General features: G+C 35.0%; 1 protein-coding gene across 3 annotated transcripts in view; it reads left to right on the top strand.

Moving 5' to 3' along the window:
- The window catches only part of SYT14 (synaptotagmin 14), an 81167-nt gene that overhangs the window by 35552 nt on the left and 18574 nt on the right, over window positions 1–27041 (top strand). For all 3 annotated transcript variants that reach the window (XM_066546475.1, XM_066546474.1, XM_066546476.1), the window contains 2 exons: window positions 22614–22882; window positions 24745–25194. In XM_066546475.1, the coding sequence (XP_066402572.1) occupies window positions 22614–22882; window positions 24745–25194 (719 nt within the window). The remainder of the gene's footprint in view (window positions 1–22613; window positions 22883–24744; window positions 25195–27041) is intronic.

Genomic DNA, 27041 nt, shown 5'->3' with positions numbered 1-27041 from the left:
ACTGAGTATTTTTATTAAATACTTGGCTTTTAGGGGTATTGAATTATTTTTATAAGAATTGTAAAGACAGATGATTGAACCATTTATTGACTCTTTTGTGGAACAAGCAGTGTGTTCCTATGCACTTTGTTTAATATGAGAAAAAATTGTCAGTGCATTTGACTTTGTGTGCTTCTTTTTTCTCATATGTGCTTTATCATTTCTACTTCTAAGTCTTTAACATTTTGGCTGTGCTTCCATTGTAAGGCACTGATCAGTCCATATGTTGAGCACATAACACTTGATAGTGTTAAAGAGAAGTGATGAGAGGACAGAATTAATTTTTGTCTCACCTCTGTTTTCCTCCTGCTCGTTGCCAGTAAAGCAGCCCCTGATCATTAAGAATAAGGACAAGCGGGAGTGGTTTTAAGGAGATCTGGAAGATCTGCTGAAAGATAGTAGATTTAGATTAGATATTAGGAAAAAATTATTTTCTGTGAGGGTAGCAAGACACTGGAACAGATTACCCAGAGAAGCTGTGGATGCTGCACATCTAGCAGTGATCCAGGCCAGCTTGGATGGATTTCTGAGCAACCGGGTCTAGTGGAAGGTGTCCCTATCCAGGGCAGAGAGGTTGGAATGAGGTAGTCTGTAAGGTCCCTTCCAACACAAACCATTCCATGATTCCATGACTCTATGAATTCCATCAAAGATAGAGTAGTATGAGTAATGGAAATGATCCTTAGTTTTCAGAAAATTTTGTATTTTTCTGCTGAATTTTCTCTTCAGCAGCTAATCTCTCTGACATGTTCTATTTCGCAGTAGTGAGCTGTGTGTTTTTAAAGGAGCCAATAAACAGTTTTACTGATAACTGTTCACTCTGAACTTCTGCCTTTTAAAATTCATTTGTTTAGATGTGTGTATACTTAACTGTGCTTTCACAAAATTTAACAAAGAGACAAGAACATAATCTTGTCTTTATTAATACACCCTGTATGTTTTGCTTGTCTTGCTAAAAACGTGTTTAATATTAATATGTTTGCATCATTCAGACCACCAAAATGTCTGAACGTATTGTTTTAAGGTTTGCTTGTTATCAATTCTTTAATTTATTTATTACATCCTTTTTCTGGCTGCATGCCTCTAAAAGCATCATATTCTGAAGCCTGAAAAATTGTGTTGTATGTTTTCATAGCATTCTTTTCTCCTCTAGATGGCCATATTAATCTTTCTTTTCAGCATATTTGTATCTAACGCGCATGGCGTTTTGTATAATGTTTTTAATACTGAAATGAAGAAAGCTATATGCTCTGCAGGCTTTGTTGGTGTATTTTCATGATGGAATGTTCTAGTAGCACTTTTGATGATTCTCTGCAATTCAGGCGTTTGAATTTTCATTCACAAATACCTGCTTTTGGCCAGTGTCTGACCTAATTAATATATTTGTATTGCACATTTGATGCATTTAGATTTTTACATGTTTATATATAGATGCACAAAATGAAAAATAAATTACTACTGTGCTTGGATGCAAGTATTTCTACAGACTGTAGGCCATTGTAAATAGAAAACTTTTGCAGTGAGCTCCTCATGGACAGGCTTAGTTCCAGAGTATCACTAAAGGAAAACCTAATTCAATAGAAAATCAAGTTGATGAGAAATGTCAACATTAAAAGTAAAATGGTACAGAGGTTTACACCTGAAGTTTTCAACTCTTGCACAAAAGACCAAAAGTTTTTAATCTAAGAAAAGAAAAACCTGTGTAACTACAGAATGTGTGGCTCAATCTCTCTGCTTAGGTCCAAAATTCCAGGGTCAGCTTGAAATTTGAAATCTTAATTTTGCCAATAATGTTGTTTTTGTATTTTCTAATATTATCCAGTAAGGTGTGGATACTTGCTGAAGTGACCTATTTTTCTGCTTTTCCTGACAAAACTTCCTTTTAGGTTTTTATAATGTGTATTCTGCTTCTTATATTATTTCCTACCATTTCAGTGTTGCATATGTAGTATTGTCTTTATGTGTTCCAACTGTTTGTAATATTTTGGACGAGGGGATTAATATAGACTGTAATATTTATACATTTGTTTCAGAAAATAAAGAATAAAAATAAAGGGGGAAAAAAGGCAAGGAAAAACAGCGCCATAAGATATTTCTGCTAACAAAGAGTTTATGAATTGAAACAGGAATCTAAGGGATAAGGAAGTGTAAAAATTTTATATTTAAAATTTGCAAACTTTGTATTTCATTATAGAAATATTTTTTAGTATCTATATTGGGAACTTAAATGGACCATACCTTCTTAATAATTTGAATTTCAAAAAGACATACAGTATTATATTGAATTGGCCTCTTTGTCTCCAGTAGCGGCTGCTTCCTCAACTTTGAATAGTCAAGCATTTTACTGACAAGTTGTTGTGTGTTTAGTATCTCCATAAGCTTCATAGGCAATATATTTTTTCTAAGGCAAGTGTCATCTAAATTCCTAAAAATTGAAGTTTTGAAAATTAGAAATGTTAGGATATATTGAAGTTGCATTTCAATATAGCCTATTGATTTTATTTTGAAATATACTGAAATCACAGTTTTGCAGGCAGATGTCAAAAACTCTTGACAGTTCTTTGTTTCTGAAATCAAGATTCTCTGAATCCCCTGAGATGAGAAAGGTAGAAGAGGAGAAGAAAACAGTTTGGCTTTTTTTCATAGTTAATTTGTGATGTGCTTAAAGCATTACCTTTTAAAAGCTGTGCAAAATTGCTGATTAGGACCTACCAAGGAGAATTGATCTCATTTTGAGGCAAAATAAGTCACATTGTGAAGGAAAAAGGAGTAAGCTCACTTGCTTATTTAGCAAACTTAGATATACTTTATTTAGCTATTCTTTACCAGTTCAGTACAACCACAGGTTCCATCTCCAGCCTGTTTTAAAATCCTTTTCTAACTTCTCAATTGGTAAAGCCCCCTGGCTGAAGACATGTTATTTCTGAGATTGGCCCAAGTGCCTTACATTTCACAAGGTTTTTTTGAAACATATGGAAGCACTAAAAGACGGCAGCGAGAAAACATAAGTTCTCTTAAATGAGAATCTGCTGCTCTTGCAGGCATATGCTACTGGATTTTATCCATCTTTTCCATATTGTGAAGGTAGAATATGGTTATTTTTGTAGTTTATCTTCTCCCCTTCTATTCTTCTCTAGGCTTTCGGCACTTTATGTTGATGTGTCTGTGGACATATGTTTGCCTTGTTCCTCAGTGTCAATCTTTGCACGTGAAGGCGACTGTTCTTCTGGAATCTCTTGGATCTAATCCTTTATGCCTTTTTTTTTCTCTCTTGTTAGTTTTCATGTCTCAGGAAAAGTCTCCTCACTGAATTACTTAAAGTATATATAGAGATTTCCTCATAGTATCTTTCCAATGTAAACACTAAAAGCTCTTTCACAAGCATCTCAGAAGTGGTATAGAGGTGAATCTCCCCAGTCTGTTTAAGCAACCTGGAGAGTTTTCATTACTAAATACATTCTGTGAAGGAGGATCCTACTTGTTCAGATTTACCAAGCTGAGGTGAAAGTCTCTGGACAGGCTGAGAGAGGAATAATGGATCACTCAGTGAATTCCATGGTAACTGTAGTTTCTATTTCTATCATTATTCTTTGCATGTAAGTAGATCTCTTTCCAAGCCAAGTGTGAATGAAAACCGACTGTTTTGAAATTATAGAGTGAGGGCCTCTGTATGGCTGTATTGTGTTCAGCAAAATAAGGCCATGAAGTTCTCTCAAAATTGGTCTCTCTGTAAACTTTAGATACTAAGAATTACAGGCAAAAAATAGGTCTGCCATGGAACAGAATTGTGTACTGGTGTTCACACTGTAGGACTGAAAGCTCAGTTGAATACTCAATCATAAATAGTTATTTCTCTTCTTTTTCCTCTAAGGGGCATTAAAGAAATAAATAAATTCAGTGAAAAGAGTATTTAGGAAAAAGGTGGCCACCCACTTTTTTCTTAGGTGTCTTTATCAGATTACCTGTGAGATTTCTCTGGTGTAACACCTACTGAAAGTAAATACTCATTTTGTCCTACAACTTTGGATAGGCTTAGGGCTTCAAATAGTATATTCAAGGTACTTTGAAAGGGTCTTTAGTGAAGAGATTTAAGACAAGTCTTAAGACACCTTCAGAGCAGTATTTCTAAATGCTTCAGAGTGTATTTTGAAGGCTGAGTCATGTTGCAGCTGTGAGTACTCCTGTATTCCTACTCATTTATCTTATCTGATTGTACTTGTGTACCATCAATTCTTATTATTGATGTACTTTTTGGAGATTTTGGGGGATTTTTTTAGTTACATGTCTTTAATTGGTCCAGCTTCCCTATTCTTGTTTTTCTATTATATGGGCATCTAGCCCTGACATTTTTTATTCTAGGAGTAATTAAAAATCTTCCTGTAGTGTACAGGAGAGTGCAGTGATGCAAATGATACAAAGTTCTGATTCCTGATCATGTGTGTCTGCCTCCTCTGGTTAATTGAAACAAATTTTCATTGGCTCCCAGCCCTTAAAAATCGGAGAATGATGGTATCTTGTGACTTTGAAGCTTCTGGGGAGTGTGGCTGTTGAATCCATTGCTATATCAAGGGAATATTTAAGGGTAGTTTTGTAAAAAAGATACTTTTGTAATTCAAGGACATGCAGAATAGTGTCTAACCTGATTTGCAATGCTTTCTACTTAGTGACTGTGATGCTGAGGGTTTGGGTTTTCTTGTGTTTTTTATTTAGCCAGGTTTTTGCTTGGAGTTTAGTGGGATTTTTCTGAGTTCCAAAGTAGCTTCCTAGTGCATTATGACAGACCTCTATTGTTCTTCTGTAATAGTGGAAGACAGTTCTCTTAAGTGCTTGAAATTACGATGCGTGTTTCCACAAAATATACTCAACTGAACATTGCAGAGACTAAGGTGATTTAAAGATTAACTCTTGCTCTGTCTTTTATTCAGTGTTACAGAATTAAAATATTTTTTTCCTTCCCAAGTACAACCCCTTGTCTTGTGAGAAGTTCCTGATAGAAAGGAACTTTTCTTGTAAGCAACTGGGCTATGATCATGTTGAGGTTAGCTTCTTTATGTGTATGAATAGCAGACATGCATAATGCTTACAAATTCTTGAGTCCTGGAATAGGCTGAATTCACAGATGGGGGTAGAAAATACATGTGCAATTCAGTATTACTCATGGAATTTTCTTGAGGAATCTTATGGAGGAGGCAAGACATAAAAGGGGATTGAAATGCAAAGGAGATCCATGTCTGAGTTGAAACACTGTTTGGAAGAGAATGGATTTACTTAGAGGACTTGTGAGTTTAAAAGCCAGATAGGTAGTATCAAAGTTGTGCACGGTCTTTTCAACCAAAGGAAGCACATGAAAGTGCTTGATAGCATGAATTTGGGTAATTCTGAAATTATGGGTTTACCCTGTGAAGAGCAGTAGAGATGCTGGGGAGAAAAAGATGCTGTTTAAAGTATGCATATCACCTACTGCTGAGAGAAGAAACCCTAGTAACAAAACTCAGAGTTAGGGATGATGACAAGATTTTCCACAGAAAAAAATTCCTTTTCGAGCTAGACCAGCTCCAAAGAGGAGGAAAAACTGTCTTCCAATGGGAATGGGCTTTTTCTCAGGATGTGTACAAGTAAGCAAAGCAGTCTCTCAGATTAGGTTCCTCCTGCCAGCATCTTGAATTCTTTGAAGAAATACCCTTGCATTGATGTGAAGGCTTTGAAGAAAGTCACCCTTAGCAATGTGACATCTCTGAAGTGATGTAAATCATACATTAATGATAACAGGAAAGTTTCCATTTTATTGTAAACTTACTCTTTTAATACCTCTCTTACCTATTTGAATCTGGAATTTATAAGATCATTGACTTGGAAAAGTTCACAGACTGAAATAGTGAGTGAAATAGTTTGTATTTAAAATAGATGCTCTACATTCATAAAATGTAGAACTGTTTTGTTATCACAACAAATAGTACTGTATCAGCTGTAAAGACCATTTCCTTGATGAACCAAGTGCTTTTGCTGATTCTGAGGGTTCATGGCTCTATCATGGAAGGAGTGACTAAGAAGCAAGATGGAACAGTAGACTGGAAATCTCTGTGTAGACATTATTAGGTACCTTGGGAAAAGAAATTTTACCCAGTACTCTACTTACCTCCTGAGAATAGTCATGCTGCTTGATTAGCACAATGGAGCAATTTAGGCAAATATGAGAACTAAAAACTAGAACAGCTTTCACAAAATGGAATAATAGAATATTTTGGGTTGGAAGGGACCTTAAAGATCGTCTAGTTCCAAACCGCTGCCATGGGCAGGGATTCCATCCTCTAGATCAGGTTGTCCTGATCCAGGCCCTGTCCAGCCTGATCTTGAACTTTACATAAGAATATTACCAAAGAATGGCTTACCAGTTCTCCCTCCATAGCAGCTGTGGACAAATGGAGCATTTTTTCTTACCTTTAAAGGTTAAAACCAGAGGATTTTTAACTCTAGTCTGAAATTAGAGTTTACCTCCCAGTTGTGCATTTTCCCTGTAGGTTAAGGAGAGGTTACCATTAGGACTGTTTGTTTATATTCTGAGCACATTACATTTCAACCTTCTCTTTTGTAAAAATACATTAGGGTTTTTTTGTAAGTGAACTCTTTTTCTGTTTGGTTACCTAATGTAGATTATTTTCCTTATGCATATGTATAAGTTTCATAGACATGCTATAACTATCTTGTAAGTATTCTCTTGAAATGGTTTAATGAATATTTTTCCCTTACACAAGATGAACAGTGTTACCATTTTAATCTGATAACATGAATTTTATTGTTAGGATAACTATTTTCATAGCTACTTTGAGTATATTATTGGAGACTGTATTGTATCTAAGTAAACAATATAAAATTGTGTCTGTAGCTTCTGTGGAGGCAAAGATCCGTAATTTGTTTTCTTGCAAAATGAGTTCTTATTTGCTATTTGAAACACTTGTCTTATGAAGCTATCCTAAATTTTAGGATTTGTTAGAATATTTTCCTCGGGGAAAGGGTAAGCATGTTATGTTATACAACTTGAAGTAATTTTTTGGTTTCTGTCCTTTTAGTTGGAGACAAACTTTTGGGTTTTTTGGGGATGGGATTGGTTTTTTGCAATTACCTTTCCTCCACTATATTTACAAGCTGGAAATGGATCCTTAGCTAATGTCATTGCCATGCTTCTGGTCATTTTGGTGCAGCTGAAGATTATCTGCTATGAAGGAATCATGGTCTCATGAAATCATACAGGAAACCTTAAAGGGAAAGTTATTTTATTATGGAAAATCTGATTCTGGTCCTTTGAGAGAAGCTAGCAGACATGGTTAACTGGGTATAAGATTTTCTGCATGGTCATCTAGGCCCAATTCAATCAAAGTTTGGTCTTTAAATTTGTAAATAGAAACTCTTGCTTCATTCACCCTCTCACCACTTTGTAGTTCAGCAGCATATGTTTTTGTGTATATATTTGTACAATTTGCTTGAAAAAATTGACCCAGCTCTCCATTTTGACCTTTGGTTTCAGTCTTGTTGAACCATTCTTAATTTTGTCCTTCAAAGTATTTTGTAAAAGATTTTCAATTATCATGATTTCCTAATTATTTTAATTTTTAAAGAAGTTTTATCACATTCCTTTGCAAATATATCAATTTGTCAGATAAAGGTTAAAAATTAGATACATTTTATTCCTGTTAAAGTCACACCCAGCTTATTTAAAGGCAGCTTTGACTTAGAGTTGCAAGCCTGAGGATATTGATTTGAATTATGCATGACTGTCTGGTATGCAGTTCCATTAGCCTGCTGGATGGATAATGTAAACATGTTCAGAATTTTAAGTATCCTATATGAGCAGCAGGTTAAAAATAGAGCTGATAAGAGCATGTGTATCTGAAAAATCCAAATCTTGGAGAATGAAACTACAAAAGGATCATGTCTTCAAGAGGCTGACTTCAGGTGTGAATTTCTTTCCTTTGAAACTGCTCAGCCCGAACAAATACAGCTGATATGTGTGATTTGAACAGGTGACACGACTGCTGTTGGCTGCTGCACAGCATTGATAGCTATACCAGAAAACACACTCACAACCAAAAGGCCTGGACCAACCCTGTGGCTTTTGGCCAAAAAAGAGGGGTTGTGTCTGTTCTGGTTCAAATTGGTCAAGATTTACTCTAGGGATCAGGCTAATTTCTTCACATCTGAAGATATCATATCTGAAGATATGATTTGTAATGGTGTTTGATTTTGCTCAAAATTTCTGTGGCTTTCTCTTCATGGTTAATCTAATAAAAGTTGTTTGGTTATCCCTGTGTTCTGCTCAGTCAGTAGTTTGGTAGCAGAAATAATGACTTCTGAACTTTGCTTTTAAATCCTCAGCACTGTGCTAGTAACATTTAAAAATAGCATCTTTTTAGAATTTTGCCCAAGTTCTTCCTGTGAATTTTAATAGAAAAAAACCACTACTCTGGAGTGAAAAGTACAATGTCATCTATGTTACATTCTATAAAGATTTATTATATTTCCAAGTGTTTCTGTTGCATCTGCAGCATTTGTGGCAATTTGATGAGTTAAATGAAAAATTTAAAAAATACTACTGCACTTATTTTCAACATCTGATCGATACAAACCAGAAAACTGGTCTAATTTTGCATTAATTTTTACCTACCTTCTCAAAACTATTTTGCTTGGAATCCTTTGTATTTGGCTTTGTTAAATGTTATACATAATGCCAGAATGGAACTATTTTTAGATTATAAGAATGAGAGAAAATAATGATGTCTTTTCCTTGGACTTTACAATTTTCATTTACTTACATCTTAATATAGCAATAATGCCATGAAAATTTGCAAGTATATGTTGGACTTAAAAGCTGTTCTTGATTATGAAGTTGGTTATACTTCTCTGATACATTTTTTCTTCTCAACTCTTGGTTCATGAATTGTATATCCACATAAAAATGTGGCCAGCAGATAATTCTTGGGTAGCACTGGTAAAGTTTGAAGAGGTGCTTTTGTTGGTGGTCATTTTCCCTCTTAACTGAGGAATAGTTAATCTGTTAAGAGATGGGCCTCTAATGCCCTCCTTCAGAGAAGCTCATCACCCTGCTATTTGATACTAGCTGCTCTCTTGACTGTTTTCAGAGTGAAATTCCCTTCATTGGCAATAAGAAGCACTGCTCCCAATCATCTGCTTGTCCTGGTGCCATTTCTTTCCTGTTAAGAGAAGGCACTTTAGAAAAAAAATCTTTTGAAATAGCAACAGTAGTTGCCATAAGTGTTAAAGGCAATCTGTTGGCCACAAAAGTCTTGGGAGGTACTGCGGCAATTTCCAGAAAACTTCAACATTTTGAAAAGGAAGAACTTTAGAGGGATAGTAACAATAGTAGTTATTTCTCAAAAAAAGACTACTTTGCTCTTTAACTCTTCTCAGAGAGGACTGGGGGAATCTCTTGTGTGTTTTTGTGCCCAGTGGAGATAGTCCAGGAGAGTACTATACAGAGGAGAAAAAATAGCATGTGTTACAGTGAATGTAATAGCCTGAGTACTGAGCCATTCTATAATAGCCTGAGTACTGAGCCATTCTCCACTGTTCCAGATGCTCTTTTTTTTGTTGTTGTGTTTTGGTTTTTTTTTGTAAGTGGTACTGACATAAAACTGCAGAACTGTAAGATTTTGGTAGCACAGACAACTTAGCATGAATGCCACAATGTAGCAGTAAATTTTGAGATCCTTATCTTTGTTCTCCTGCTTTTCTAGCTTTTTTTCTTTTAAAAGAAATTTTCAGGGGACAAAAAAAGAAATGAGATTTAATTCTAGTTGAAAGTTTACCGTAAAAACATTATGTGGATTTTTTTGTCCCCAAAAGGAAGTTTGAGACAGTTAGAAGTTGAATTTAAAGGTTAAAAGAAATCCAGGGAAATATAAGTCTAGCCTACATTGACACTGTTAGAAAAATGAAAATATTTTGTGTTTACTTCATAAAGTAAACAAATTAATAGAAGACTTGTGGAAAACTTGCAGAATGATACAGTTATTTCATAATACTAGCAAGGGTAAGAGTCTGGAGTTTATGCATCAGTGTCTCTGGCTCGGATATTATACTTCAAATTCTCTGTATTTTAAAGCAGGGTTGAGCCTGTGGATGTGAAGAAGCCAAGTATGTTTTTTATTGAGTGTTTTGTTGTAATACTTAGAGAAGTTTAGATAACTGAGGAAAAGAGGCAAGAGCAGCATTTGTCTACTCAATCTTCACTGTCTTTCTAGCTCTTACTTGCCACCATGACACTCGTTTATGCAGTTGATGTCTTTCCATTGATTTAACGCATTGAAAGCTGGGAGACAGTTCTGAGTCTCTGTCAAGTTTGTATTACAATGATTTGTTTTTCCTTCTGGTTATTCCCCTTTACTTTTCACACATAAATTCAGATTATGCTATCAGCACTTGGTTTTTGAATACTGTGTAAATTTTGCTGTCTCAGTGAGAGTCCTTTGTTTTTGAGAAGAGGTCAGAATACAAAAAGCATAATGGGAAAAATCTGTTTAACTGCCCTCTTCTCCACTGAATAAGTACAAATTATTCCCAGCTTGTTGGAAAGCAATCTGCATTTGAAAATGTCCATAAGAAATTGGTATAAAGAGGGAGTTTAGGGGAGTTCTATTTACTCTAGTTTATGCATAATATCAGAGTTGCATGCAATGTTTCTGCTACTCCTTTCATAAATGCTCATCGAGATTTGCCGTGTTTTCCATCTTCTGTGGATATATTGATGTGAAAACACTTAAACTCTGTCAGCTCAAAATAAGCAGCAAACTCAGAATGATTCCCATTTTCATTTCAACACTGTTTCAGTGTTGGTCAGATTAAATTAATTTATGTCTGTATCTTTTTTTTTTCTTTTGTTTTCCTTGAGCAAAAGTCCTGGATTTCAGACAGAAAAAAACCTGTTTGTTTATCTCATTACAAATGGTAGTACTATATGGCATATTTGGGTTGTTGTTTTTTTTTTTGGTGGGGGGGGTGAGAAGAGGAAGACAAACACTTGAAGGGGTTAGATGTTCATCCTGTATAGATGGCTTAGATTCCTACTGTGCTGGTTTTCTGGTGTTCGATAAGGCACACAAAGCAGTTGTGGGAGAAAGCATATCACTTGTATCCATGGTAACTCGAAAGATACTTTGGAACTCAAAAGGATGGAATAAGCCAGAGTAATAGGTCTCATTATAAGGGCAAAATACATAAAAGGTTCAGGCATATGCTTTTAATTAGTTGCCAAAAATAGCTGGAATCGGGGATGATGCAATGAAACAATAATTCTTGGTGTTAGAAATGAGCAACTCTTGAAATCTAAAAGATGTGCTCAGATGAAAGGCTTTATCTTACCATCTTATGGGTATTCAGTCCATGAATACTGATAGATTTGCACTGGTTTCTTAATCATGCTTAGGACATGAGAGTGCACACTGATAAAAGCTCCTGCAAGTCTCACATGACTGTAAGTTTCTGAAGTTCCATAGTGATGTTAATTCTCATGGCTGTGATGCATCTTCTTATGAATAGTATGTGCAAGGCATTCTCTGCTGTCTCACAAGAGCTCTGCTTGAAAAATAAATGTAATGTGTGCTTCTATGTAGGGATAACAAACAAGTAATTGAAAATGAAGATTAATTTGAGGTTAAAGATTCAGTATTTTTCAGAATAAGGCACTTTAATTAATTTTAAAATAGGAAGGTAAACATTGGGAAAAAGTGTGAAAACTTGAATGGATAGACTAGAATGGAATACCAGAGAACAAAAATAGTGCAATATATGAAGTACAAGATATAGGATAATTGAAAAACCATTTTAATAAAAATATTTTAACACTGTGAATAATTTTGAAGTTTCCTATTTGAACATCAGTGTTTGTAAGGAATCCATCTTGTATTGCAGTGCAATTCTCCACATTATTTCCTCTGTTGCTATAGAAACTAATTCTAGTGCAGCTGTGATCGCTTATCAAAATTCTAATGTTTCAATAACCATTTCTTATTTTGAGTTATTTAAATAGCTTGTCTTACTTTGAATCAAACTGCAAATTTCATCACTGCTGAATTGTTGACTGGTCAAAATGTTAATGCAAAGTGATGGCAAATGCTGTGGGGTTGTGGTTTGGGTTTTTTTTTTCTTTTTCCTATCTAAGCTATCATACTTGTTGTCAAAGTTGGAATAACAAGCAAATTAAGGCTCTTTTCACTTGTTAAATTTCAAAGGTCAATATTTGCTGTCTAACATCAGCATTTTGTAATGCACATTGCTTCGTCACTGTAATCTTAATTATATTTAATATTACATCAACCTTAGATGGTTACTGGTACATGGCCATGGGGGGGTGTGTGTGTATGTATGTATATTTGTGTGTTTACATATATGTCTGTGTAAACTATTTTTAAGATGCTTTTAACCTAAAGTATATGTCTTGACGTTTTACTTTTGTTGAAATAAAATTTTCAATGATACTATAGTAGAATGCCACCAGTTAGCAAAGTATTCTGGATCTCTTTTGCTCCTTGTATTATTTGTTTCTTTGGAATTGGGTTTGAGGTTTTTTTAGTGTCAGTAGTGGTGGGTTTTGGGGATTTTTTGTGGGGTTTTTTTGGCTGGTTGGTGGTTTTGTTTGTTTGCTTGTTTTCTAACAATGGAAGCGCTACACTGGTAGGTCATATGAATTTAATGCAGGATGCAGCAACGTTCTGATTGTGAACCATGTTAAACATCATTCTGCTGAATATGTTTTCAACTGTAAGGCTAAGATCTAAAAACTTCACTGACATCAAATTATGAGGAAGGGTGTGATGGTAATTGGCCTGGAGTAATGTGTTGTGTATTTCTGCTGCTGTACCACAGCTACCAAAATGTTCCTGCAGTACTTTTCAGGATAATCACTGACTTTCTAATGAGCCTACACTAATTTCATGTAGAGTGAAATAAATAATTTTCAATTTTGAAATTATCATACAAACATTTTGCAGCTGTAGCTGTCAGACTTTGATTACTAATTAACTGCTCTGCACCACCTTTAAGTTTCTTATTCAGCAAGCAGCATCAAACAGTAATTTCAAATTAGATATATAAATTCTTCCTAGTGTAAGAAAGGTCTATGAGAAAAAAATTTTGATGGATAGGCATATTTTTACTCTGTGCCAATGGCTAGTAGGTTTATTATTGTGAGTATAAGACCACGTCAACACCATTTTCTAGATAGTGTTTTGGGAAGTTCAGTGTGTTGAGAATGGCTGTTCCTCGATTGTTCAGTGCTGTTTGTTTGGGTGGATGACATGGAAGAGCAGCTCCCCTCCTGCTGTTTGCTGTGGGCTGAAGCATCGTGCTCTGGCTCTCAGGAGCCCTTATGCAGCTTGGCCACTGTTTTCTCATGCTCACAAGCTCTTGCTTAGCTCTTATGGCTGGTGCTGTGGCTGAATGAAAATATCTTTACCAGCCAGACTCATATTCATTTAGTCTTGTCAAAATGCAGAAAGTTACCTATTTTGTGGATTGTATGACAGCTATGGAAACATAGCAACACCTACCTCATACATTGCATGTAAGCCTAGTGAAGCAGCTCGTCTGTGACAGTAGGAGGTCTCAGAAGCGCTGCAAAGAAGTGCAAGAAATTTAGTTTTGAATAATTGTGTTTCTTTATGCCTGGAGAAACTTGTTTGAGGCCTTGCTGGAGTGAGCAGAACAGACTGACATGCTCCCTGCTGGTTAATCTGTGCCTTTTCTGTGAATTCTTAGCCCTCTTACTGGGTGTGTGAAGGAAAGATATGTTGGTTTCGAAGCATATCCATTTCCTGTGATTTCACAGTGTCTATTTTGCCTTTCTTTTTCTGCAGAGTTGGCTCTGTAAATGATACCAGAACCATTCCTAAGCGAACTTTCTACAGATGCTAATATCTGAAAGGTTTTAGAGGAGTTCTTGACCCTACACAGACAATTTTCTTCTTTTTTTTTTGACCTGTTAGGCGCTCCTGCAAACTGATATAATAGATTTTTTTTCTGGGTTTTAGCTGCTTTTTTATTTGGTAAAGTTATGAGAGCCATTTCAAAACAGAAAAAAAAAATCTGATATTTCTAGAATGCTTTTACCAGAAATACTTTAATATACTGCAGGGAAGGCAGTCCATTGTACTAGAGCAAGCCACTGAGCCAGTGTGTCAAGGAGAGAAAGTGCCTGAATAGGTAAGAGAAATCAAGGTCCCTTGCAATTCTAGGATCTGAATAAATAATTACCACTGTCTTCCCACCGAAAGGAAAGATAACAATAAATATAAAATATAAATGCAAAAATAAATGCTAATTGTTAGAAGTGTCTTGCCTCTCCTGGAATGTAACTAGCTGTGTTCTCTAGGTTGTGCAGATTTTCACCTACAAATATGGATATTTCCACCCATCAGACATCACTGTTTTCTCTTTTATCTCTTTGCTCTGTTGACATTGCTTTTTTCTCAGATCTGAACTACTTTTTTGCATGTCATATGTTGTTTTATTTTCCCATTCCTCCACCTTTCTTCCTCTGTCATTTTTGCTTTGTTATTTTACCTGTTTGTAATTTTTCATTCCTGCTTGCATCTTGTCTGTTCTTTATTTCTCTTTGCACATTCTCATTTTCTATGCAGATCTAGTAAACTTTTCTCTCTTTATTTCTTTTCTTTGTTTATTTGACAACAAACCACTCTTTTTTTCATGAATCATTGCACTACTTTTTCCTTTTGCCTTTTTTTCCCTTATTCTCTGTACCTTTTTTCCCATCCGCATGATTTATTTTTTATTTTCTGTTCCTTCTCTTCCACTGCAAAGCCAGTGATACTGGAAAATTCTGTGGGAGTATATGTATGAGAGGTTTTCATGTTGATGGTGTTATATTTATGGCAATTTTTCATTTTGGTGGTGGTATTAATTCCAAGTGAATTTTAGATTAATAATAATTTTAAAGCCTGAAGTATAAAAAATAAAAATTAAAAAAACAAACAAACAAAACCAAACCCTCAAAAAACAACAGAAGAAGTGTCTAGAGTACTAGTTGTAAAATACTTGGTTTCTGTTTTTCTGTTCCACAGTTCTCTGAAAGCTTTCTGTGATGAGGAACACTTCTGAGCTAGATTCACAGCAATCTTTATTATCTTGTTTTCACCCTGTACTTCAGTTCTCCATCCATAAAATGCCAAACCTGTTAACTTCCAATATTATAACACTACCATAATCCACCATAATATGTATTTCACTTATATCTGTGTTAACAGCTATGAGATAGACAAATTGTGATCACATAGCTAGCTGAAGTAGATGGGCAGAAAATTTAAACCCTACTGAAATGGTTTATGCATAATCCTTGTAGTGCTGCTTTCTTAGTAACTCACTCCAACAGAGAACCCTTTGCAGTCAAAAATGCTGTGAAAACAAGGCAGAGGAATCAAGCTTTGTGTTCCTATTCTGTAAGCAATTCTTTATGCAAAGTATCTTTTATGGTTGATTTTCATCTGTTTCTATTTATTAGTGGTAAATAGAAAGCTTAAATGGTAGGGAATTTTACATCCTTTTTTTTTTTTTTTTTTTTAATTGCAATATGCAGCTACCAGGGTAGAGGTATTTTTAAGAAACCATGAAGTTACTGCATTTTAAGTTGCAGAAGGAGTTCTCAATAAGAGAGTAGTTTTATTTTACTTAAAATAAAAGTATGGATAAAAGAATTATGGAATTCTGATAGTTAAATACTGTAGGTATTGTATATACTGCAAAACACATCTTGTATATATCAGTAAATTAATTAAGATCTTGAAAGGGGAGTATTGTGTCACTTTGAAAACTTTGTATTTTTTAATTTTTGTCAAATATAAAACCAAATATGCCTGAAATTAATTGCAAAAACATTAAAATGCTGGAGAAAATAATCCACACAACACATTAATCTTGCTTTCTAATCATGCTTTGTTTCCTCATTTGAGACTGAACAGAGTGAAAGTAGGAACATTACAGGAATATTAGCTGTGTGTTACAATACTTCACTGGGAATTGATTTTAGACCTCTGTGGGATCTTTTTCACTTTTTCAGCACTTCATTGCTGCTCAACTCCTGTGCTTAATACCACAGCTGTAGTAGAATTAAACTGGACTGGAATTTGAGCTTTTATTTAAGGTGATAACTGTACTCAAAAGAAGTATAGCAATGACAAGAAAATATTTCCTAAGCCCATATCCTGCTGCTTCTGTTTGGAAGTATGAGGGAGGTGCTGCTGTGCACATACTGGTGAGAAATTGGGGTTCTCAGGGCCTGGGATGCTTTATAGTGGGGGGAGGTTTCAAAGCTTTTAGCTGTTAAGCTCTGAATTTCCCTAAAGCATCCATAAATGCTGGTGAGAGAGCTGAATTTGGGAGAATTTTCACAGAGATGATAAAAGGCATTTCCTTGTCACCAAGATACTCCTAAGATTTCAAAGCTGGTTGTCAATCACCCTCAGCAAGCAGGACTTCTAGCATATTTTAAAAGAGAGAAGAATAAATAAAGGGAAGAGTCTATGAATTCATTTAACTTATTACCTTTTTGGAAGTGATATTTTTCTAACAATTTTGATAACTTGGAAAAAACAGTGAGCAGAAGTTCATAGGAATACCTGTTCATTTATTAAATTAGTCAACGTAGCAATCTGAAAAGTAGTGTAAAGGAAATTTGGCTGCTTATAAAAATAGTAAAAGTGTAACCATCATCTAAATGGAAAGGAAAATACATTTTACTACCTGAACGGGCATATGCTTTATCTAAGGAAATATAATTATGGAAGGGGAAACAAACAATTTCACTTCTTTAAGATCACAACTTTCAAAAAGCTTTAGAGCTGAATGAGGTCTCAGAAAACAAGAGGTTTTAAAATTAAAAAAAAAAAGTATTCTGGAGCTTGATATATTGATATTCACGTCAATAAAAGATTAATAATATTGAACCATTAAATTTAAGTATTATTTAGATGTATTCTGGACAACTGAAAAGTAGAAATACAGAACCAGGTAGCAGAACTCCTTCCTATTCCAATTAATATCAATGCTCTATAAGGAACCAGACAATGATACTTAAATTGAAAACAAATTAATTCAATAGATGGCAATGTATAATTTTCATTGAAAGACGACCAAAATATTTGGGAAGGAAACAAAAGAATGTCTTTGACAGCTAGTTCACGATAATGCTTTTAATAATGTATTTGTACTTAAAATGTTATAAATGGCACTAACTTTGGAAAGAGATTTTTTTTCACTAGTGCTGGGCTTTTCTGGATTGCTTTGTAAAACAGACCATAAATTCTTACAAATAAGAAGTGCTTTAGTAAGTACAGAGAGCAAAGAGTAAATTTCGTTTTTAGGGAAACAAAACACAGCTGTAATTCTACAGGCTCAAGATGTAAACAGACACAGTAAAAAAAAAAATACTGTGTGTGCTTCAGTTGGTCTTAGACCTTTCCTGTGGAAGAAAATTGAAATTTTAAGGACTGAACATAAAGATAATTATATCATTTTGAATTTCTTTATTTAAAAAGCAAAAAAGAACCTTTTTATTACATGAATGACCAATAGCACTTGAGAGACTGAGGCAAATGCAGTGCTAAAAGCTTCACATGACATCAGGTGTAAATGACAGCAATGCTGTTTTGATTTCCATAGGTCTGGGAGTAAGCTCATAGTGTATGGAATTTTCTAAATATTAGGAAACAGAGTTATCTATTATTGGCAAAAAAAACCCCAGCCAAATAGATATGATACTTTTTCTTGTTTACTTATTATTGTCTAATATGGAAGATAGTTCACCTGTGAATAGAAGTCTAAAATGTGGCAAATGCAAGAGAAAAGCAAATGCAAAAAGAAAGAAATTTTTTTCTGTTGTCCACAATGACCTCATACCACTCCTATATTCCCCTTTTTTCATTAAGCATGATTCATGCCATAACTCTTTTGGAAAAGAAATAGAATAATGCCAAGGTAATTTGTTGTTCTGTGAAATAATTTGGGTTTTGTCCTCACAAAAATGCATGTAAGCTTTTAATTTTAAAGGAAGGAGAGGCCTGAGGTTTCATTCAATATTTAATGTTTATATTTATACTCCCTGTAATGTGGGGTAATTTAGTCAACATAATATTTTTGGATGGTAGAAAAGTTCAAACATGAAAATTCCATTTGGACTGTCTGTGCTGCCTATCAGAAATCTCTAAGGGTATTTAATCATTCAGAATAAGAAAGGTTTCTTTAATTTTTAAACATGTATTTCATTTTATGTTTTATTTAAATTGTCTTAACATTTACATAGAACCCCTTGAAGGCTTGAAAACTTGAAATTTACGTTTGATTAAAAAAAATAATTATGTAGCAGAGTGTGAGCAGACATATATTAGAGAAAGGAAAGGTACCATTTGAGCTTGAAGATATTCTGACAATTACAAAATATGACTTGCAAAAATTACTGATTTATGAAGTGATTATTTATTTTAAAGGAACTGGTAGCCCGATTCCAATAGGGGTGTTAAGATACTGTTGCCTCCCACAACAATGTGAATTTTCAAAGAAGTACTGTACATGAGGAACTCAAAGTGCAGAAGTGTAGTTAATGATGGCTTATGGGACAGAGGAATTAAAGGCACAAAGGTAGTTTCTTTTTCCATGTTAAGAGATGGGTGTTCTTGGAATTACTCAGGAAATATGGGCTAAGGGGGACTGGGTTGGTGCTGCTGCTGTGAACCTCTGGGAAAAATAATTAAAATAGGAAAGTATAAATGCTGTAAACATGGGAAAAGGACATCACCAGCTGCACGGTGAGATATGCAGCCTGGCATGGTCCATGAGAGAAGAACAGAGAGAAGAAATGAGCAGCTTTGGAAGAAGAAATTTCAAGTATTAACTGAAAACCAAAACATTTCTTATGGTAAACTTCTGCATCTTTAAACCTTGATTCCCGCCCAGCAAAATGACTGAAAATTTTCTGGACTTTCTCGTAGTTACCGATTGTATGTTCCAGGATTGCTCAGTTTGGCCTAGGTTGCTGTGTCAGATTTAACTTGGGAGTCTCTTGAGATTGATGGCAAGGTATGTATCATCCCCCTTTCACTTGCAACCTGTCCTACAGGAGCTTAGGAAAACAAATGAACATTCACTGCTTAACAAACAATAGTAAATTACTTCTGACTTAAATGTGCTGGTGACAGTTTACATGCTGTAATCTCTGAGTCTACCAGCAAAATGCTAATTGCTCAGGTTTGTCAGGTATTTCATTTATGGTTCTGATTTCTTCAGCTATTAAGCAAGGTCCTTACTATCACCATTAAGTGGCTGTTTTCCGAGCCAACTGAGGGAGGATGAAAACTTCTATTAAAGCAGTTACCCCTCTAAAAATTGTTTATTCAAATCTTCCTATTGACACCAATACACTGTAGTCTCAATTTAGAGTTTACCAAATACTCATTACTAAACAAATTTAGTTTCACTCATATCATGAGAGTGCCCAGTATTTTTGCATACTTTGGGTGGATAACTGAATGTATGGTTCTGTCTTTCCATTCTTCCTTCTTTCTATTTGTCTTTTCTCTGTTATGCCATTTTCTGGCTGATAGGAATCTCAGACTAAACCTGATTTGATTTCTCCGTGATTGTATCTTACTTCCAATTTTGGGACATATGCTGGCTTGTTTTTTACCCTATCTAGTCCAAGGTGATGTGGTTATTTAATGTAATTAATTTAATTTACAAATTAATTTACAAAAAGTATTTTCTATGTGATTTGAAAATTGCATAGAAGCAATGCAATGATTAATTTCATATTTTCAGTGTACTCATTTGCTTGTAACTCTTTAGCAGATATTATTAGCCACATTCAGTGGTCTTTGGGAGATATTCTTTGGCTTTGTCACAGTACAGAAGTATACATAGCTGTGTCTGAAACTTACACTTTAAATAAAAGGTGCAAGGTATGTAACACACAAGGGTTTAATGTGTAAATATGCACACACTTCAGATCATCGTGCCTTTCAGCTCCAAATGATCTCCAATACAATCAGTGATAAGCCAGCGAGCAGTAGCAGTGGTTTTGTACTTTAAGCTTTGAAACATATGCAAAATTTTTTTAGACAGGTTGTCACTACTTCTAAGTAATTTTTAAGGAAAATACCCAGGATCAGATATTTAGTATTGCTGTATTCACTACTGTCTGTGATATCACTTGGCTTTGATATCATCAGTCATTAGAATGTCTCGATGGAATTCAAATCTTCATGGTTTTCAAAGAACCGTGACAAAAAAATTTCATTTTATTGCATCATTTACTGTGGGGAGGGGGAAATTAAAATGAGACAGTTTCACCTTGAGAATTAATTTGCAAACTTTCATATCTTTTTTTGTTCAGAAAGCTGTTGTTCAAAACCAGTTTATAACTCTCTAGACAGAGGTGTCTCTAGATTTTTAATCCCAGATACTTGTTTTAAGAATTTACATGCAATTTAAGTTTGGTAAACTGAAATTTGAAAAATATGTAGTTGAAACCTGCCCCAGTGTTTTAGCTTTTTCTGAGATTTTTGAATCGTAGCTGGTTAATAAGAATTTTGTCTTCACTTCTTCCATGCCTACATTAAAAGCACCTTTTCTGTCACACAGCCTGTACAATTTTCCCATAGGGACATATAATGGAGTTCATCAAAGTGAAAAAAGTGAGTCACACAGTCATTTATTTACTCATGTAAGACAATAATAGTGTTGATAACTACCTGGACACACTTTCATTTCATTAGATTATGGAAAAGCTGGGTGTTAAAAATTCTTGTCAGACTTGATGACAAGTGAACAGAAAGAAACTCAGGGCTGCCAAGTAGTTACTGTCTCATTTAATGCTGTTTGTTGCTTTTTGGCAACAACGAGAAGAAATGCTATTTTTCTGAATTTTCTAGAATATTTAATGATATAGATTATGACAAGAAAGTCCAGTTTTCATGGTATAGGCAGTCAAATTATGCACATCTTTATTTTATTATGATTAAAATATCATCTTAGATTCTATGTCTATGTAGTTTCATGGGCATGAGTTGTCTAATATTCATAGGTGAAGTTTCATGTTTATCTGCTAGACAGATGACTACAATTCAAGTATAGAATTCCCTGCTGTCTGTTTTGTTTTCCAGCCCTGGGGGACTGGAATTTCAAGAGCTAGTAGCACTGGCTCACTAATAGCAGAAAACCTTTTGCAGGAGTTCTGGAACAGTATTTTGGAATCACTCTGAATGGCAGGCTGGCTCTGATGGGTTTATCAGAGATGAGAGGGTTCCTGACAGTGGTTTCATCTTGTGGGAGTGTTTTAATTACTTTTTTGCTATGGTTCTTTTAGGAGCTGTTGAAATAGAGAAGAGCCCTGCATTCCCCAGTTAATACTTTCTTTAACTTGATTGTTTGGTAGGTTTTTCTGTGCATGAAATGGTATGTTTGACACCAGAAAACATTTTTGCTTTGAAATTTTTATGTATAAGGTAATTCTTTATGTCAGGGGCATTGAAATCTTCATTGAAACCTCTACAGAAAATGTAAACAAAATCTGAGACAGTTCTTTATCTGTCCTTGATATTCCTTTAATTTCAGCTGCTGCACACCTTGCTGTCTTTTCCCAATTCTATTCAACTGTGTAATGCTGCATAGTAAAATATGAGATAAAAAATTGAAATGTAATTATTTTGAATTAAGTTTCTGTGTCTGTAGCCATGCATCAGGTTTAATTTCTGAGATGTATAACCACATTTGTATCTATCTATCTATCTATCTATCTATCTATCTATCTATCTATCTATCTATCTATCTATCTAGTGTGAAAAGCAAAGATGGTCAGCATCAAGTATTCATCCCAAGCACAAGATTGTTCATGACCCTTTTTCCACTGTCTTTAGTGACTAGAGGTAGTATGTAACTTCCAGACACTGGATACGTACCCTTTAGTTGTTCTTAACAAGTAATAAGGAATCTGAGACACTGCTTCACATTTTAAATTCATTGGTGAGCAGAGTTCATTTGTGTGAAAGGTTGTCTTTTTTAGTACCTTACTTGTCTTCAGAGTTTAATTTAGTATCTCCCTGGTGGGCAACTGCATGGGAGGTAATCAGCTTGATATCGTGGCTTTAGGGAGTGCATTTTGTTTCCATAATTGGCCTACATTCCATCTGCACAGAATCTGAATTAAGATATCCAAAGGTTTTTGCAAGGTAAGCATCCCTGAAATTCAAGCCTTGAATTTTTGTCATGTCATATCCATGCTATATTTATTTACATGTGGTTTGCACAACCTATTCTGATTATACACTTAAAACTTTGCTTTTATCTAAATTTATTTCATCTGAGAGATCATTCATTTCCGTTTTGAACAAAATTTTTTTTTCAGTAGTATTTTTCATCTGATTTGAAATATAAAGTTTAAAAAAAAAGCCATACATAGATTTTTAAATTCTCTGTCTGGACATTTAGATTTACATTTTCCACAGAACTGTTTGAACAGTGAACAATCAGAAAGTAAGCAAAGCATTTTCACTTCTTCTCAGCGAACTGCATTCAGAGGATGAGAAGAACACCCCCGCTGGATGAACTGCAGCCGCCTCCCTACCAGGATGACAGTGGCTCCCCTCATCTTTCCTGTACGCCTTCCGAAGTTGGAGACAGCAAATGTGAATATTCCCAGTGCAGCAACAGCCCAAGGTGTTCGTATAAGTGCCCAAGTGAGGGAAGCACAGGACACGAAATAGAAAGCTTTCATAACAAAGGGTACGAAGAGGATGTTCCCAGTGACAGCACAGCGGTTCTTAGTCCAGAGGTAAATGAAAACAGTTGAGCATGGTGAAGCACTTCTTTAATCGAAAGATCAATGCACAGTTATACAGGCACTAATACTCCTGCTCATTTCATTTAAAAAAAAAAGTAGTTTGTCAGAAAATAGGACAGTAGGATTTCAGGTTGGTCAGATTGCTGTAGTTGCCTTTGTGGCACCTTTGCTTTCAAACCAGCTCCTTGTAAGAGTGAATTATTTTTTAAACCATTTTAAACCAGTCAGAAAATTTCATCACACTGTAAAGACTATAGTTGAAATTCTTCCACATGATTTTTCAGACAACCCAAATAAAAGTTCTGTTAATGCTTTTTCAAACTGAACACCCCATAATGTAAAATAAATTTTATGAGAAAAAAAAAATTACAAAGGTCTTTTTTTTCAATTGTTGATGCTATATAGTGATTTGGCCCGCTTAAGGTTCCTATTTCTGTGCTATAGATTGTAATGATATATATGTATTTTTTTTTCTATGAAGAAACCAACTTTTTTGATGCGTATTTCATTGAAATGCTTTTAATAACCAGTTACTGCACTGACATCTATGGGTGAAGTCTAATTAGTGATGCCATGTGCAGAAGAAGCTCTTTTGCTACAAAATTGTCTTCTGTTGCTACCAGAAGTTTTGAAGTGAATGTTAGAGCTTAGCCCTGATGTTTCTGTCTAAGCAGCTCTGTTGGTAATTGATGATGTGTACCTGGGGTGTTGATGCAGGGTCTGGAAGGCCCAGCTGCAAGCCCTTCCCATTTTGTGTCACTCCAGTCGTTAATGTAAGCATATTCAGTAAGAACTGAGAATGCTGCCAATGTTTTTTTATAGCCACTCAAAGCTTCAGGAGTGAAGCCTTTAGAGGAATGCATTCCCACAGCTATCTGGCAGCCAGGTTAAAATAAGAACATTTCTTAGCTCAGAAGGCTTTGTCTTGGCATCTATTTGTTCATGTAAACAAGCTTATCTTAGATAATGTGAAGACACACTTGAAATACCTTTGTTTACATACTTGGAATAATTTATTGTATGAGCAGTGGGTTGACCTGTACTTGTAAATATTTTCTGTTTCAGTATCCCTATCAAACTGGCTGTTGTAACTTTATAGGGGATCAGTATTTTATTCGAAATTTGAAGTGACAATAAACCGTCTGAATTTTAAGTTTAAAATACAATTTTGGGATTGAATATGGTTTACAGAGAGTTCAGAAGATGAATTCAAAACAGATACATCTTCTACAGTTCTGGTAAAATTACATGAATAAAGCCTTGAGAGTGACATTCTTGGCCATAGCAGAGGGATTGGAACTAAAAGATACTTAAGGTCCCTTCCAACTCAAAATTTTCTGTGATTTTATGTTTCTATTATAATTTTTTGGCATATTCATATAACTCTTGCGGACTGCAACAGGAGCTGTGTGTGTAAGGTTTGTAATTCCTGTGTTCTTTGCTGGCATCTCACTGTGCTCTCAATCATTAGCTGTCTCTTCAAGCAGTGTAATAGGTGAACTTCAAAATGCATGTGTGAAGTACATGAAATAAGGTGGTTTTATCTTGTAAAAAATGTATATACTTTTTAACATGTGAGGCACAGAAGGAGATCATTACAGCTTAACTCAATCAGTTCAGACTGATTGGCTCCTGGCTTTTGGTGGTATTGGCCAGGTAAAGTCTTGATTTCATCTTGACTGCCAGCCAGCCATCTCCTTGGGCTTTCAGTGCTTAATAACCTTGTTTAGGAAATGAACAAAAAGATCATAGTGGCTTCATATTGTCAGAGTAAACCATAATTTCCATGCCAGATTCAATAATAGAATACAATAAATAAATAAATAAATGGCTTTTTTTCTCTTCTTCTTCAGGATATGTCAGCTCGAGGATCATCTTCACAGCTTCCTAAACCTTTTGATCCTGAGCCAGTAGCTAAATATGGCACATTGGATGTGACTTTTGACTATGACTCACAGGAACAGAAGCTTTTGGTGACAGTGACAGCTGTCACAGACATTCCAACATACAGCAGGACAGGTGGAAGCTCGTGGCAAGTACACCTAGTTCTTCTCCCTATAAAGAAGCAGAGAGCAAAAACCAGCATCCAGCGGGGACCGTGCCCTGTCTTCACAGAGACATTCAAATTTAATCATGTCGAGTCGGAGATGATTGGGAATTATGCGGTTCGCTTTCGACTGTACAGCGTACGGCGCATGAAAAAGGAGAGGATTGTGGGAGAAAAGATTTTTTACTTGACAAAATTGAATCTTCAAGGGAAGATGTCAGTGCCAGTGATACTGGAACCTTCTTACAGTCTGCCTGTAAGTATTAAATGAGGCAGAATAAGAATGTAGTGAGATACAGTGTCCTGAATTCTGAATAAGAATAATGCGTGTATTTATAGAGTCATCGCATCCACTCAGTTTTTTGAACAATCATAGCACTGCATTAGCACAATGAAAATTTCCTTAGAGCTTCTGTAAGTACATCCACTTTCCACCTGCAAAAGCTGGTCCTATTTTTCCTTTTAATTACTTAGAAATTTCCAGTCCATAAATAATGATATAATGGTGAATGTATGTTTCCTCACATATAGATATATACATGTATGTAATAGTATTATCTTTACCACTTGCAGCACTTCCGTTTAAAAAGAAAAACACAGTAGAATGGAAAAAAAAAGAAGCTATACTAGTGAATGTCCTCCATCTGTTGCTATTAAGTCTTGGTTGAAAATCGATATTTTCCTTGAAAGAAAGAAAGATAGGAAAGAAGAATTTTGAGAGTATAAAGCAATTTTTAATAACTTCACATTAGAACCTTGTGAAGAATTGATTTCTGGTTCAGTCTGAAGTGAAAAGTAGTTGAAATACAAAAGAATTTTTTCTGAAAAAACCCTACCTATCTGATGAACAAAATTATTTGTCCCCCAAATAATATTTCTAATAAAGCAAAGCAACAATTAACATAGGTATCATTATCAATAAACACAGAAGATCACTAAATTGGCAGTGATCACCATCTTCTTTTTTAAGAATTTAACTATGCTTTTGTCCAGAATGAGAATGTTTGTCATGATGTGGTCTGGGCATCCTGGACTAGGAGTGCTTTGGTGTTCCTTGCTTAAGAGTTGCATGTGTGCTATATTACAGATATATTTTGGGGGAAAAAAAAAGACGATTATCAAGGACCATCCATATTTGGTCATTGTATGTATTTTGTGGTTTGGGGTTTTTTAACAATCAATAAAAGAAAAAGAGGGGGAGAAAGGAAAGAAAGGGAAATATTTTTTAGGTGAAGGAAAGCAATTAATTTGATCTGCATTTTGAAAAAAAAGTTGAGATCAGTTGAAATGGCATTTCTGGTGAACATGAATATTGCCAAAGACTCAAAATAAAAGGCTGTTGTATTTAATGACTGAAAATATATTTATTAGTAAAAGCTGAAGTTAAATCATGGATATTGTGGAGGATCAACTGACAGTAGAGCAGATTCTTCATGGTTCCTTAAGAAGCACAAATCAATCTAATCTAAGATGAAATGGTTCACCTCTCTAGACCAAACTTTCTTAGTGAAAAGTTTGCTAATTTCACAGCTTGGAAAAAAGCACCCCATGACCCAAAACACTGAATATTCTAAAGGTACTTACTTAATTTGTGTGTTTTCCATCGGTTTGTGTATAAAATTTACTAAAATAAGTGGAAAAAGGCAGTGAATGGGCCATGTATGTGGTTGATTGGCATATCCCACATGCACACTGGTTATTCTTCAGTATTATTTTCTTGAGGTGTTGTGATAGGCAAGATAGAAACAAGTTCCATAAGACATGAAAAATGATAGCTTATTCCTTATGTTCTGGTATGGTAAGGCATGCCCCTCAGTGTCTGGGGGCTGGAACAAGAATAAGGAATATTGGTAGAAAGCGAAGGGATCTTTCAGAGTTTGTTGTTGTAACAGGATTTAAGCAGCTCTACCTGTTGCTGGAGAGGATCCTTCAGAGTCACGATAGCTTGAATGAGGAGCCATAGTCTTCTGGAACTACGCAAATCAGGTTTTAAACCTTTGGGAATTGATTAATTTTTATAATTAATTATTGATTCTGAGTTTATAGGTATTTTTATCTTATAATTTATAGCCAATATAATATTTTTTCAGTAAGCAGATTTAT

Source organism: Molothrus aeneus, chromosome 3 (assembly GCF_037042795.1).
Source record: "Molothrus aeneus isolate 106 chromosome 3, BPBGC_Maene_1.0, whole genome shotgun sequence".
In the NCBI taxonomy this organism is placed as follows: Eukaryota; Metazoa; Chordata; class Aves; order Passeriformes; family Icteridae; genus Molothrus; species Molothrus aeneus.
Note: the sequence above shows the minus strand (reverse complement) of the source record. Positions and strands in the feature narration are given on the sequence as shown.